The sequence below is a fragment of the Aegilops tauschii genome, chromosome 7, assembly GCF_002575655.3.
Source record: "Aegilops tauschii subsp. strangulata cultivar AL8/78 chromosome 7, Aet v6.0, whole genome shotgun sequence".
NCBI classification, from domain to species: domain Eukaryota; kingdom Viridiplantae; phylum Streptophyta; class Magnoliopsida; order Poales; family Poaceae; genus Aegilops; species Aegilops tauschii.
In genome coordinates, this window is record NC_053041.3 from 628757825 (window position 1) to 628771942 (window position 14118).

Below are 14118 nucleotides of genomic sequence, written 5' to 3' on the forward strand. Positions count from 1 at the left end.
CTACACAATACTCAAACCCCTCGCCTGTGTCCAAAAACTTCCCCGAACCCGAACCGGGCTATCGTTACCGTTGGGTTCAGATCATCTCCTAACATCTATAAAACATCTCCGTTTTCTTATTTGGACTCCCTACCTATTATTTTCTCGATCGTCCGATTTTAATCGAAGGGTCCGATTACCCCTAACCAAAACCCTCTTGCTATTTAAACCGTCCAACCCTAGCCCTAGCCTGTCCAATCTCCACCAAATCCCCACGCCGCCGCCACTCTCTCCCTTGGTTTCAGCGCCGAGCCAACCACCATCCATCTCCGACCTCCTCCCGTGTTTTCCGGCCACGAGCAGGAGCCCCTGCCTCGCACCTACTGCGGGCCTCCTCACCTGCAAGCAGCCGGAGCAGCAGCTCCCCGTCGCCGGAGGAACCTCGCCTCTGCCTTTTCTTCCTTCCCCGTTCCATTTCTTCTCCCCCAAACCTCACCTTGTTCTCCTCTGTCTCTCTTTGAACAGGGCAACGGCTCCGCCACCATCCCCGCGCGATCGCGGTGCGCCCACCCGAGCCCCTGTGCCATGCTCCTCCTCCGCCCATGCGCCCTAGCTCGCCCGTCGTCGCGCGCCTCCAACCTCGACCCCGCCACCATGTCCTCGCCGGGCCTCTCGCGAGCCCGATGCTCGAGCTCCTCTGCACGGGCGTCCCACGCGCCTCACGCCGTCGTCGTCCTTCGTCCGCGGCCTCCTCCTCGTCCAGACCATCGCCGCCTCGTCTCGCTCCAGACCTGCTGCTGTGCTGCCAGCCACCTGGCCCAAGAGCAGATGAGCGCCGCCCCTCTCTTTCCCCGTGCTCGTCCCCGAGGAAGCAGCTCAGCGCCCCGCCGGCCGCCGCTGAACCAACAGATGAGCGCCGTCGCTCTCTCCCTTGTTCCTCCTCCCTCCCGTGGCTTCCTCTGCCTCTCATCCATCCTTTCTCTTCTCTGTACAGGTGCTCCCCGCGCCATGGAAGCCACCGCAGGCTCCACGTCGAGCTCCGCCGCCCCTGGATCTCCTCTCCCCGTGGAGCTACTCGAGCCCTGCCCAGAGCAGCCAAGCCGCCGGTGAGCTCCTCCGCCGCGTGCACCCCCTTCTCCTCTCCTTCTATTCTTCCCCCCTCTGTATCTTCTCTGAATTTTCCCCCGTCATGGCTTTGCAGTTCCCGCCGCGGCCCTGCTCCATTCGTCGTTGTCTCCGTCAGATCCGGCGGGTCCCTGCACCCCGGCCTCGTCCCTGGCTCCAGGTCGCCGCGCCGCCCCACCGGAGACCAGCAAGTCCCCGCTGCCGCCGTCGTGCCCTGCTTCTGCCTCGCCCGCTCGTCTCTGTACGTGAGGGGAATGAGCGCCTCGCCCGCGTTGACCCTGTCCTCGTCCCCGCCGTCGCTAGTCGCCGGAACCAGCAGGCCATCCTCGTCCGCGCCCCTGCCTCGCCGACACCCAGCTCGCCGGAGCCCCGTTGCCGCGACACCCGTCTTCTGCATCGCCATGGCCTGCTGTTTCCTGCTGTTGCCTTTGTTGGTAATGAACAGCAGCGGCTCGCTCGTCCCGAGCGTTGACCGCGCCTCCAGTGCATCGGCAGCCAGGCCCAGCCGCAAGCCCCGCGGCCCAGCGCCTCACCACCGAGCCGGCCCATGAGGCCTGGTGAGCTTCAGTTCCAGCGCCCTCACCATGTGCTATTGGGCCATTCAGTTTCGGCCCGTGTAGGTTTTTTTCCAGATCTGCGATTTTAGCAATTATCCCAGGAACGTCTGTTTTACAGAAAAACCCCTAATGTTCATGCATCTAATAACTAATTAACCGTGCATCGGATTAAAATGATTTTAATATGTAAAATGCTTAGAATTCTGTCTAGTTTCACATTATGCCATTTTCATCCTTGTTTAAAATGTTTAAAATGCTGTTTTTTTAATTTTGCTTAAATGCCATGTTAAAATGATTTATTTCATAACTAAATAACCGTAGCTCGGATTTAAATAAACTTTATATGTAAACGGGGTGGATAAATGCATAGATTAACTTGGTGCACTTTATTTTCCTGTTTAACAACAATAAAATATGGTTTTAGGCAGAACAGTACCAAATGTAAATAATTGATGTGGGGATTTTCCGGAATTGTTATTTTTTGTTCCGTCCTCATTTAAACTTGCGTTAATAGTTAGTTTACTTATGCTTCACCTCTTGCCATGTTAATCAACATTTAATATTGTTGGGTACATAACCGAGAGAGAACTAAATAATTGATGTGGTGTTCCGTCAATATGCAACTTGTTACATATTGAGCTCCACTTAATTTGTAGTATTGTTTTTGCACTTTGCCATGCCATGCCTCTTTAAACCGGACATGCACCATACTTGTTTGTGCATCATGCCATGTGTATGTGGTGGTTGTTTTACTATGTTGTTTGTTTCTTTCCGGGTTGCTTCTCTCGTTAGCTTCGGTTTCGTTCCGGAGTTGTGAGGATTCATTCGACTACATCCGTTTGTCTTCTTCATGGACTCATTCTTCTTCCTTGCGGGATTTCAGGCAAGATGACCATACCCTCGAAATCACTTCTATCTTTGCTTGCTAGTTGTTTGCTCTATTGCTATGCCGCGCTACCTACCACTTGCTTATCAAGCCTCCCAAATTGCCATGAACCTCTAACCTTTGTCACCCTTCTTAGCAAACCGTTGTTTGGCTATGTTACCGCTTTTGCTCAGCCCCTCTTATAGCGTTGTTAGTTGCAGGTGAAGTTGAAGATTGCTACTTGTTGGAACATAATTATGTTGGGATATCACAATATCTCTTATTTAATTAATGCATCTATATACTTGGTAAAGGGTGGAAGGCTCGGCCTTATGCCTGGTGTTTCGTTCCACTCTTGCCACCCTAGTTTCCGTCATACCGATGTTATGTTCCTTGATTTTGCGTTCCTTACGCGGTTGGGTGATTTATGGGACCCCCTTGACAGTTCGCTTTGAATAAAACTCCTCCATCAAGGCCCAACCTTGATTTTAACATTTGCCACCTAAGCCTTTTTCCCTTGGGTTCTGCAGACTCAAGGGTCATCTTTATTCTAACCCCCCCGGGCCAGTGCTCCTCCGAGTGTTGGTCCAAACTAGAGCCCTTTGCAGCGCCACCTCGGGGAAACTTGAGGCCTGGTTTTAGTTGTACGGACTGCTCATCCGGTGTGCCCTGAGAACGAGATATGCGCAGCTCCTATCGGGATTTCTCGGCACATTCGGGAGGCTTTGCTGGTCTTGTTTTACCATTGTCGAAATGTCTTGTAAACCGGGATTCCGAGACTGATCGGGTCTTCCGGGAGAAGGAATATCCTTCGTTGGCCGTGAGAGCTTATAATGGGCTAAGTTGGGACACCCCTGCAGGGTATTATCTTTCGAAAGCCGTGCCCGCGGTTATGTGGCAGATGGGAATTTGTTAACGTCCAGTTGTAGAGAACTTGACACTCGACTTAATTAAAACGCATCAACCTCGTGTGTAGCCGTGATGGTCTCTTTTCGGCGGAGTCCGGGAAGAGAACATTGCTTTTGGGTTATGTTTGACGTAAGTAGGAGTTTAGGATCACTTCTTGATCATTACTAGTTGACGACCGTTCCGTTGCTCCTCTTCTCGCTCTTATTTGCGTATGTTAGCCACCATATATGCTTAGTGCTTGCTGCAGCTCCACCTCACTACCTTTCGTACCCATAAGCTTAAATAGTCTTGATCTCGCGGGTGTGAGATTGCTGAGTCCTCGTGACTCACAGATTCTACCAAAACAGTTGCAGGTGCCGACGATACCAGTGCAGGCGATGCTACCGAACTCAAGTGGGAGTTCGACGAGGAACTTGGTCGTTACTATGTTTCGTTTCCTGATGATCAATAGTGGAGCCCAGTTAGGACGATCGGGGATCTAGCATTTGGGGTTGTCTTCTTTTCTTTTGGTTCCGTAGTCGGACCTATGTGTGTACTCTGATTGATGTATGATTTATTTAAGTATTGTGTCAAGTGGCGATTGTAGGCCAACTCTTTATCCCATTCTTGTTCATTACATGGGATTGTGTGAAGATGACCCTTCTTGCAACAAAACCACAATGCGGTTATGCCTCTAAGTCGTGCCTCGACACGTGGGAGATATAGCCGCATCGTGGGCGTTACAAAACCGTAATGACAACATACGTTGTTCCCTTTGTCATCGGTATGTTACTTGCCTGAGATTCGATCGTCGGTATCTTCGTACCTAGTTCAATCTCGTTACCGGCAAGTCTCTTTACTCGTTCCGTAATACAACGTCCCGCAACTAACTCATTAGTTACTTTGCTTGCAAGGCTTCATATGATGTGCATTACCGAAAGGGCCCAAAGATACCTCTCCGATACTCGGAGTGACAAATCCTAATCTCGATCTATGCCAACCCAACAGACACCTTCAGAGATACCTGTAGAGCATCTTTATAGTCACCCAGTTATGTTGTGATGTTTGATAGCACACAAGGCATTCCTCCTGTGTCCGGGAGTTGCATAATCTCATAGTCGGAGGAACATGTATTTGACATGAAGAAAGCAGTAGCAATAAAACTTAACGATCATTATTCTAAGCTAACGGATGGGTCTTTTTCATCACATCATTCTCCTAATGATGTGATCCCGTTCATCAAATGACAACACATGTCTATGGTTAGGAAACTTAACCATCTTCGATTTACGAGCTAGTCTAGTGGAGACTTACTAGGGACACTGTGTTTTGTCTATGTATCCACACATGTATCAAGTTTTCGGTTAACACAATTCTAGAATGAATAATAAACATTTATCATGATATAAGGAAATATAAATAACAACTTTATTATTGCCTCTTGGGCATATTTCCTTCAGTCTCTCACTTGCACTAGAGTTAATAATCTAGATTACATTGTCATGATTTTAACACCCATGGAGTCTTGGTGCTGATCATGTTTTGCTCGTGGAAGAGGCTTAGTTAACGGGTCTTCCACATTCAGATCCGTATGTATTTTGCAAATCTCTATTTCTCCCTCCTTGACTTTATCGCGGATAGAGTTGAAGCGTCTCTTGATGTGTTTGGTTCTTTTGTGAAATCTGGATTCCTTCGCCAAGGCAATTGCTCTAGTATTGTCACAAAAGATTTTCATTGGACCCGATGCACTAGGTATTACACCTAGATCGGATATGAACTCCTTCATCCAGACTCCTTCATTCGCTGCTTCCGAAGCAGCTATGTACTGCGCTTCACACGTAGATCTCGCCACGACGCTTTGCTTGGAATTGCACCAACTGACAGCTCCACCATTCAATATAAATACGTATCCGGTCTATGACTTAGAGTCATCCGGATGAGTGTCAAAGCTAGCATCAACGTAACCATTTACGAAGAGCTCTTTGTCACCTCCATAAATAAGAAACATATCCTTAGTCCTTTTCAGGTATTTCAGGATGTTCTTGACCACTGTCCAGTGATCCACTCCTGGATTACTTTGGTACCTCCCTGCTAGACTTATAGCGGCACACATCAGGTGTGGTACACAGCATAGCATAAATGATAGAACCTATGGCTGAGGCATAGGGAATGACTTTCATTTTCTCTTTATCTTCTGAAGTGGTCTAGCATTGAGTCTGACTCAACTTCACACCTTGTAACACAGGCAAGAATCCTTTCTTTGACTAATCCATTTTGAACTTCTTCAAAACTTTATCAAGGTATGTGCTTTGTGAAAGTCCAATCAAGCGTCTTGATCTATCTCTATAGATCTTGATGCCCAATATATAAGCAGCTTCACCGAGGTCTTTCATTGAAAAACTCTTATTCATGTATACTTTTATGCTATCCAGAAATTCTATATCATTTCCAATCAACAATATGTCATCCACATATAATATTAGAAATGCTATAGAGCTCCCACTCACTTTCTTGTAAATACAGGCTTCTCCAAAAGTCTGTATAAAATCATATGCTTTGATCACATTATCAAAGCGTATATTCCAACTCCGAGATGCTTGCACCAGTCCATAAATGGATCGCTGGAGCTTGCACACTTTGTTAGCACCTTTAGGATCGACAAAACCTTCTGTTTGCATCATATACAACTCTTCTTTAAGACATCCATTAAGGAATGCAGTTTTGACGTCCATTTGCCAGATTTTATAATCATAAAATGTGGCAATTGCTAACATGATTCGGACAAACTTAAGCATCGCTACGGGTGAGAAGGTCTCATCGTAGTCAACTCCTTGAACTTGTCGAAAACCTTTCGCAACAAGTCGAGCTTTGTAGACAGTAACATTACCATCAACATGAGTCTTCTTCTTGAAGATCCATTTATTCTCTATGGCTTGCCGATCAACGGGCAAGTCAACCAAAGTCCATACTTTGTTCTCATACATGGATCCCATCTCAGATTTCATGGCCTCAAGCCATTTCACAGAATCTGGGCTCATCATCGCTTCCTCATAGTTCGTAGGTCCATGATGGTCTAGTAACATGACTTCCAAAACACGATTACTGTACCACTCTGGTGCGGAACGTACTCTGGTTGCCCTACGAGGTTCGGCAGTAACTTGATCTGAAGTCTCATGATCATTATCATTAGCTTCCTCACTAATTGGTGTAGGCATCACTGGAACTGAATTCTATGATGAACTACTTTCCAATTCAAGAGAAGGTACAATTATCTCATCAAGTTCTACTTTCCTCCCACTCACTTCTTTCGAGAGAAACCCCTTCTCTAGAAAGGATCCATTCTTAGCAACAAAGACCTTACCTTCAAATCTGTGATAGAAGATGTACCCAACAGTTTCTTTTGGGTATCCTATGAAGACACACTTCTCCGATTTGGGTTCGAGCTTATCAGGTTGAAGCTTTTTCACATAAGCATCGCAACCCCAAACTTTAAGAAACGACAGCTTAGGTTTCTTGCCAAACCATAGTTCATACGGTGTCGTCTCAACGGATTTAGATGGTGCCCTATTTAAAGTGAATGCAACTGTCTCTAATGCATAACCCCAAAATGATAGTGGTAAATCGGTAAGAGACATCATAGATCGCACCATATCTAATAAAGTACGGTTACGATGTTCAGACACACCATTACACTATGGTGTTCCAGGTGGCATGAGTTGTGAAACTATTCCACATTATGTGAAATGAAGGTCAAACTTGTAACTCAAATATTCACCTCCGCGATCAGATCGTATAAACTTTATTTTCTTGCTACAATGATTCTCTACTTCACTCTGAAATTCTTTGAACTTTTCAAATGTTCCAGACTTGTGTTCCATTAAGTAGATATACCCATATGTGCTCAAATCATCTGTGAAGGTCAGAAAATAACGATACCCGCCGCGAGCCTCAACACTCATCGGACCGCATACATTGGTATGTATTATTTCCAATAAGTCAGTAGCTCGCTCCACTGTTCCGGAGAACGGAGTCTTAGTCATCTTTCCCATGAGGCATGGTTCGCAAGCATCAAATGATTCATAATCAAGTGATTCCAAAAGTCCATCTACATGGAGTTTCTTCATGCGCTTTACACCAATATGACCTAAACGGCAGTGCCACAAATATGTTGCACTATCATTATCAACTTTGCATCTTTTGGCATCAATATTATGAATATGTGTATTACTATGATCGAGATTCAACAAAAATAGACCACTCAACAAGGGTGCATGACCATAAAAGATATTACTCATATAAATAGAACAACCATTATTCTCTGATTTAAATGAATAACCGTCTCATATCAAACAAGATCCAGATATAATGATGATGCTCAATGCTGGCACCAAATAACAATTATTCAGGTCTAAAACTAAACCCGAAGGTAGATGTAGAGGTAGCGTGCCGATGACGATCTGTAACACCCCGGATGTAACTTTCCATATTTGTAATTCCGACTCTTGCCATTTTCGGCTATGCGTTATGATATTCCCTTCGTGGTCGGGTTTTGTTTTTTTGTTTTGCATTTTTTTCATGTCATGCATTTCATATCATGTCATCTTGTGCATTGCATTTGCATACGTGTTCGTCTCATGCATCCGAGCATTTTCCCCGTTGTCCGTTTTGCAATCCGGCGCTCCTATCTCCTCCGGTGCACCCCTCTTGTTTTCTTTCGTGTGCAGGTGTCAAACTTTCTCGGAATGGACCGAGACTTGTCAAGTGGCCTTAATATACCACCCGGAGACCACCGGTCAAGTTTCGTTACATTTGGAGGTCGTTTGGTACTCCAACAGTTAACCGGGCATCCGCAAAGTCCAATTGTGTGCTGCAGCAAAACCCCCCTCAAAACCAGCCCAAAACCCACCAAACTCTCTTCCATGCTCTAGGTCGTTCGATCACGATTGTGTGGGCGAAAACCGCACCTCATTTGAACTCTCCTAACTCCCTCTACCTATATATATGCATCTCCCCCCGAAAAACGCGCGCAGTCCAACCCTAGACCCGCTCCCTCGCCGCCGCCGGACACGTCCGGGCGGAGCCGGACGCGTCCACCGCCGCCACCGACCAATCCGGAGCTGACACGTCATCCCTCGGGCGCCCCACATCACCGCCCGCGCCGCCGGCCCGCCGGGCCCGAGGCCGGCTCGCCCGCGCCCCGACCCGGGCCCCGCGCCTCCCTGCCGTCTCCGCCGCCCGCCGCCGGGTCCCGTCACCGCGGCCGGATCTCGCCTCCATCGCCGCCCCCGGTGACCGCGCACTGCTCCGCCGCCTCGCCGTCCACCGGGGGCCCGAGCCCCGCCGGCCGCCGCTCCTCCGGCGCCTCCCCGCCGTCCTCCGCCCCCCCAACGCCGCCCCGCGCCTCTCCTTCTTCTTCCCCGGCCGCCGCGCCTTCCCCGCAGCTCCGGCGAGCTCCACCGGCCTCGTCCCGATCGGATCCAGATCTACTGTAGGCGACGTTGACTTTCCCCGTCCCCCGTTTTTTCCAAGTCATTGATTTCTTACAGCAAGTGCTCAAGTGCTCATGTTCCTTGTTGCATAACTTTTGCTATAAAATATTACTGGCAGATTCTTAACATGATATTCATTTTTGCCAAGCTTGTTATAGTTGATACATACAAGCTATGCTTTTGTTCTTGCCATGGATAACTTCATAACATGCCATCTTGCTGGAGGTATGCTTGTTTTGTCATTCATTGCTCTGTAGTGAGTGCATCAAGCTCACAAAGAGGCCTACATATTATTGTTTCTGCCATGCTCTGTTTTCTGCTAAGTCTGAAACCTGATAATGAAACTTGCTATGTTTACATGCTTGCCATCATATCTTCCGGTCCTTTTTGGCTTATGGTCACTAATGGACTTTTGTCATATGCATCTAGTAGAACACTTCAATGCCTTGTTTTGCTATGTTAAGTTCCTGTAGCATGTTGAGTTCGTGCTCTGAACATTGCTACCTGATGCTGTTTTCTGCCATGTCCAGTAATTTCACTAAGTCTGTGAACCTGTTATCTTTTGCACTTTTGCCATGCTTGTTTGAGCTTGATATGTTGTGAACTAGCCGTAGCTCAGTGTTCATATTTTGTCAAGCATCTCCTGTAGATTACTGTCATATGCTTTGTTGCTATGTTGGAGTGCTGTAGCATTGTTACTTGTTGCATTTTAAGTGCTGTCATGCTGTTAATCGCAGATTCGTATCATTCTTGTTTTGCTTGCCATTTGCAAACCGTGCATCCGTTTCCGGTGATCTTTATATCGATTTCGACCGAAATCATCTCATCTTTCCAGTGGCATGCTTGGTTTGCCAAGTTACTGGCATGTTCATCATTTTCCTTCCGGAGCACGCATATGCATCGCATATCATATCCCGCATATCATACATGTTTTGCATCATGTTGCTTGTGCATTTCTCGGGATTGATTGTGGTTCCGTTGCTTGTGTTCTTGTCTTGGGTAGAGCCGGGAGACGAGTTCATGAACGAGGAACCTGTTGAGTACGCTTACGAGGATCAAGCTTTCGACAACTCTGAGAACCTTGCAGGCAAGATGACCACCCCTCGAAATCACTTCTATCTTTGCTTTGCTAGTTGTTCGCTCTATTGCCATGCTGCGCTACCTATCACTTGCTATATCATGTCTCCCATTTTGCCGTCAGCCTCTAACCATCCTTTCCTAGCAAACGTTGTTTGGCTAAGTTACCGCTTTTGCTCAGCCCTTCTTATAGCGTTGCTAGTTGCAGGTGATGTTGATGTTTGTTCCATGTCGGAACATGGATATGTTGGGATATCACAATATCTCTTATTTAATTAATGCATCTATATATATTTGGTAAAGGGTGGAAGGCTCGGCCTTATGCCTGGTGTTTTGTTCCACTCTTGCCGCCCTAGTTACTGTCATACCGGGATTATGTTCCTTGAGTTTGCGTTCCTTACGCGGTCGGGTGATTTATGGGACCCCCTTGACAGTTCGCCTTGAATAAAACTCCTCCAGCAAGGCCCAACCTTGGTTTTACCATTTGCCGCCTAAGCCTTTTTCCCCCGGGTTTTCTAGAGCCCGAGGGTCATCTTTATTTAAACCCCCGGGCCAGTGCTCCTCTGAGTATTGGTCCAACCTGTCAGTCGCCGGTGGCCACCAGGGGCAACTCTGGTCTGGCCTATCGGAAGCTTGGACAATCCGGTGTGCCCTGAGAACGAGATATGTGCAGCTCCTATCGGGATTTGTCGGCACATTCGGGTGGCTTTGCTGGTCTTGTTTTACCATTGTCGAAATGTCTTGTAAACCGGGATTCCGAGACTGATCGGGTCTTTCCGGGAGAAGGTTTATCCTTCGTTGACCGTGAGAGCTTATGATGGGCTAAGTTGGGACCCCCCCTGCAGGGTATTATCTTTCGAAAGCCGTGCCCGCGGTTATGAGGCAGATGGGAATTTGTTAATGTCCGGTTGTAGATAACTTGTCACTTGACCCAATTAAAATACATCAACTGCGTGTGTAGCCGTGATGGTCTCTTCTCGGCGGAGTCCGGGAAGTGAACACGGCTTGAGTTATGTATGACGTAAGTAGGAGTTCAGGATCACTTCTTGGTCATTGCTAGATGACGACCGCTCCGTTGCTTCTCTTCTCGCTCTCTTTTGCGCAAGTTAGCCACCATATATGCTTATTGCCGCTGCAGCTCCACCTCATTACACCATCTTTTCCTATAAGCTTAAATAGTCTTGATCTCGCGGGTGTGAGATTGCTGAGTCCTCGTGACTCACAGATTCTACCAAAACAGTTGCAGGTGCCGACGATGCCAGTGCAGATGATGGGGTCGATCTCAAGTGTGAGTTCGACGAGGAACGTGGTCGTTACTATGTGTCTTTTCCTGATGATCAGTAGTGGAGCCCAGTTGGGACGATCGGGGATCTAGCATTTGGGGTTGTCTTATTTTCATCTGGATCTTGACCGTAGTCGGTCTATAATGTTTGTATTTGGATGATGTATGATTTATATTTATGTATTGTGTGAAGTGGCGATTGTAAGCCAACTCTTTATCCCATTCTTGTTCATTACATGGGATTGTGTGAAGATGAACCTTCTTGCGACAAAACCACTATGCGGTTATGCCTCTAAGTCGTGCCTCGACACGTGGGAGATATAGCCGCATCATGGGCATTACACGATCACATCGACCTTGGAACCATTCCCGACGCGCATCGTCACCTCGTCCTTAGCCAATCTTCGTTTAATCCGTAGCCCCTGTTTCGAGTTGCAAATAAGAGCAACAGAACCAGTATCAAATACCCAGGCGCTACTACGAGCACTAGTAAGGTACACATCAAATATACCTTCGTTCACTTTGCCACCCTTCTTATCCGCCAAATACTTGGGGCAGTTCCGCTTCCAGTGACCAGACCCTTTGCAGTAGAAGCACTCAGTTTCAGGCTTGGGTCCAGACATGGGCTTCTTCCCGGGAGTGACAACTTGCTTGCCATTCTTCTTGAAGTTCCCCATCTTTCCCTTTCCCTTTTTCTTGAAACTAGTGGTCTTGTTAACCATCAACACTTGATGCTCTTTCTTGATTTCTACCTCCGCATCTTTGAGCATAGCAAAGAGCTCGGGAATTGTCTTATTCATCCCTTGCATATTATAGTTCATCACGAAGCCTTTGTAGCTTTGTGGCAGTGATTGAAGAACTCTGTCAATAACACAATCATCCAGAAGATTAACTGCCAGCTGAGTCAACTGGTTATGGTACCCAGACATTCTGAGTATGTGTTTACTGACAGAACTGTTCTCCTCCATTTTGCAGCTATAGAACCTGTTGGAGACTTCATATCTCTCAACTCGGGCATTTGCTTGAAATATTAACTTCAATTCCTGGAACATCTCATATGCTCCATGACGTTGAAAACGTCTTTGAAGTCCAGATTCTAAGCCGTAGAGCATGGCACACTGAACTATAAAGTAGTCATCAGACCGCGTCTATTAGACGTTTAAAGCGTCTACATTAGCGGGAGGGGGCTTTTCACCTAGCGGTGCATCAAGGACATAATTCTTGTGTGCAGCAATGAGGATAATCCTCAAGTTACGGACCCAGTCCATGTAGTTGCTACCATCATCTTTCAACTTAGCTTTCTCTAGGAACACATTAAAATTCAAGGGAACGGTAGCACGGGCCATTGATGTACAACATAGATATGCAAAAACTATCAGGACTAAGTTCATGATAAATTAAGTTCAGTTAATCATATTACTAAAGAACTCCCACTTAGATAGACATCCCTCAAGTCATCTAAATGATCACGTGATCCATATCAACTAAACCATGTCCGATCATCACGTGAGATGGAGTAGTTTTCCATGGTGAACATCTCTATGTTGATCATATCTACTATATGATTCACGTTCGACCTTTCGGTCTCTAGTGTTCCGAGGCCATGTCTGTATATGCTAGGCTCGTCAAGTTTAACCCGAGTATTCTGCAGGTGCAAAACTGTCTTGCACCCGTTGTATGTGAACATAGAGCCCATCACACCCGATCATCACTTGGTGTCTCGGCACGACGAACTATCGCAACGGTGCATACTCAGGGAGAACACTTATACCTTGAAATTTTAGTCAGGGATCATCTTATAATGCTACCGTCGTACTAAGCAAAATTGGATGCATAAAAGATAAACATCACATGCAATCAAAATATGTGACATGATATGGCCATCATCATCTTGTGCCTTTGATCTCCATCTCTAAAGCACCGTCATGATCTCCATCGTCACCGGCTTGACTCCTTGATCTCCATCTTAGCGTCGTGGTCGTCTCGCCAACTATTGCTTCTACTACTATCGCTAACGCACAGTGATAGAGTAAAGCAATTACATGGTGATCGTAATTCATACAATAAAAAGACAACCATATGGCTCCTGCCGATTGCCGATAACTTACAAAATATAATCATCACATACAACAACGTATATCACATCATGCCTTGACCATATCACATCACAACATGCCCTACAAAAACAAGTTAGACGTCCTCTACTTTGTTGCTGCAAGTTTTACGTGGCTGCAACGGGCTTCTAGCAAGAACCATTCTTACCTATGCATCAAAACCACAATGATGTTTCGTCGAGTTTGCTGTTTTAACCTTCAAGAAGAACCGACCGTAGTCAAATTTGATTCAACTAAAGTTAGAGAAATAGACACCCGCCAGCCACCTTTATGCAAAACAAGTTGCATGTCTGTCGGTGGAACCGACACTACTGCAGGATGCTGCTGACCCGACACTATGATCAGAGACCCTTTGACGAAATTGTGTGTGATGCATTAATCACAAAGGGGATGTAAAAAAACTGTCAAAAAGGTGCAAAACGTTTGCGATGGCGGAGCCATCAAACACAGTTTAGATTTTAGTTGCGTGTGCGATTCAGGGCACACGGTTAACCCGTTCGAACTATTTGCGATGAGGCAGAACAACAGAAACGGGCAGCCATATCAATGTGTGTGCGATATATGGCATACAGTTCGCTCCGATGAACTGTTTGCTATTAGGGAGTGCAACAGAACCGGTTAGCCAGATCAAGGTGTGTGTGATATAAGGCATACGGTTCACTCGGACGAACTGTTTTCGATTAGCGAACACAACAGGAACGGTTCAACTTAACAAGATGTGTGTGATATGTGGCAAACAGCC

General features: G+C 46.6%; 1 protein-coding gene across 4 annotated transcripts; it reads left to right on the top strand.

Moving 5' to 3' along the window:
• The first annotated feature begins 195 nt into the window (after positions 1-195).
• LOC123494769 (uncharacterized) lies at positions 196-11497 on the top strand. 4 transcript variants are annotated; one of them, XM_073505513.1, is made up of 5 exons: positions 206-1085; positions 1181-1661; positions 2454-2544; positions 9907-9990; positions 11221-11497. In XM_073505513.1, the coding sequence occupies exons 1-2, from the start codon at positions 565-567 to the stop codon at positions 1653-1655; spliced, it is 996 nt and encodes a 331-aa protein (XP_073361614.1). In that variant the 5' UTR covers positions 206-564; the 3' UTR covers positions 1656-1661; positions 2454-2544; positions 9907-9990; positions 11221-11497. The 4 variants fall into 4 exon arrangements, with proteins under 4 accessions (XP_073361615.1, XP_073361614.1, XP_045087058.1 ...); XM_073505514.1 differs by lacking the exons at positions 9907-9990; positions 11221-11497 and adding an exon at positions 3783-4067 and having other exon boundaries at positions 196-1085; positions 1181-1720; XM_045231123.2 differs by lacking the exon at positions 9907-9990.
• Positions 11498-14118: the final 2621 nt, after the last annotated feature.

Bases quoted from the DNA above. Each gene is read 5' to 3' on its own strand.
- LOC123494769 (XM_073505514.1), top strand. From the start codon at position 565: ATGCTCCTCCTCCGCCCATGCGCCCTAGCTCGCCCGTCGTCGCGCGCC. The intron at 1,086-1,180 runs GTGAGCTCCTCC...ATGGCTTTGCAG, and splicing joins CCAGAGCAGCCAAGCCGCCG to TTCCCGCCGCGGCCCTGCTC.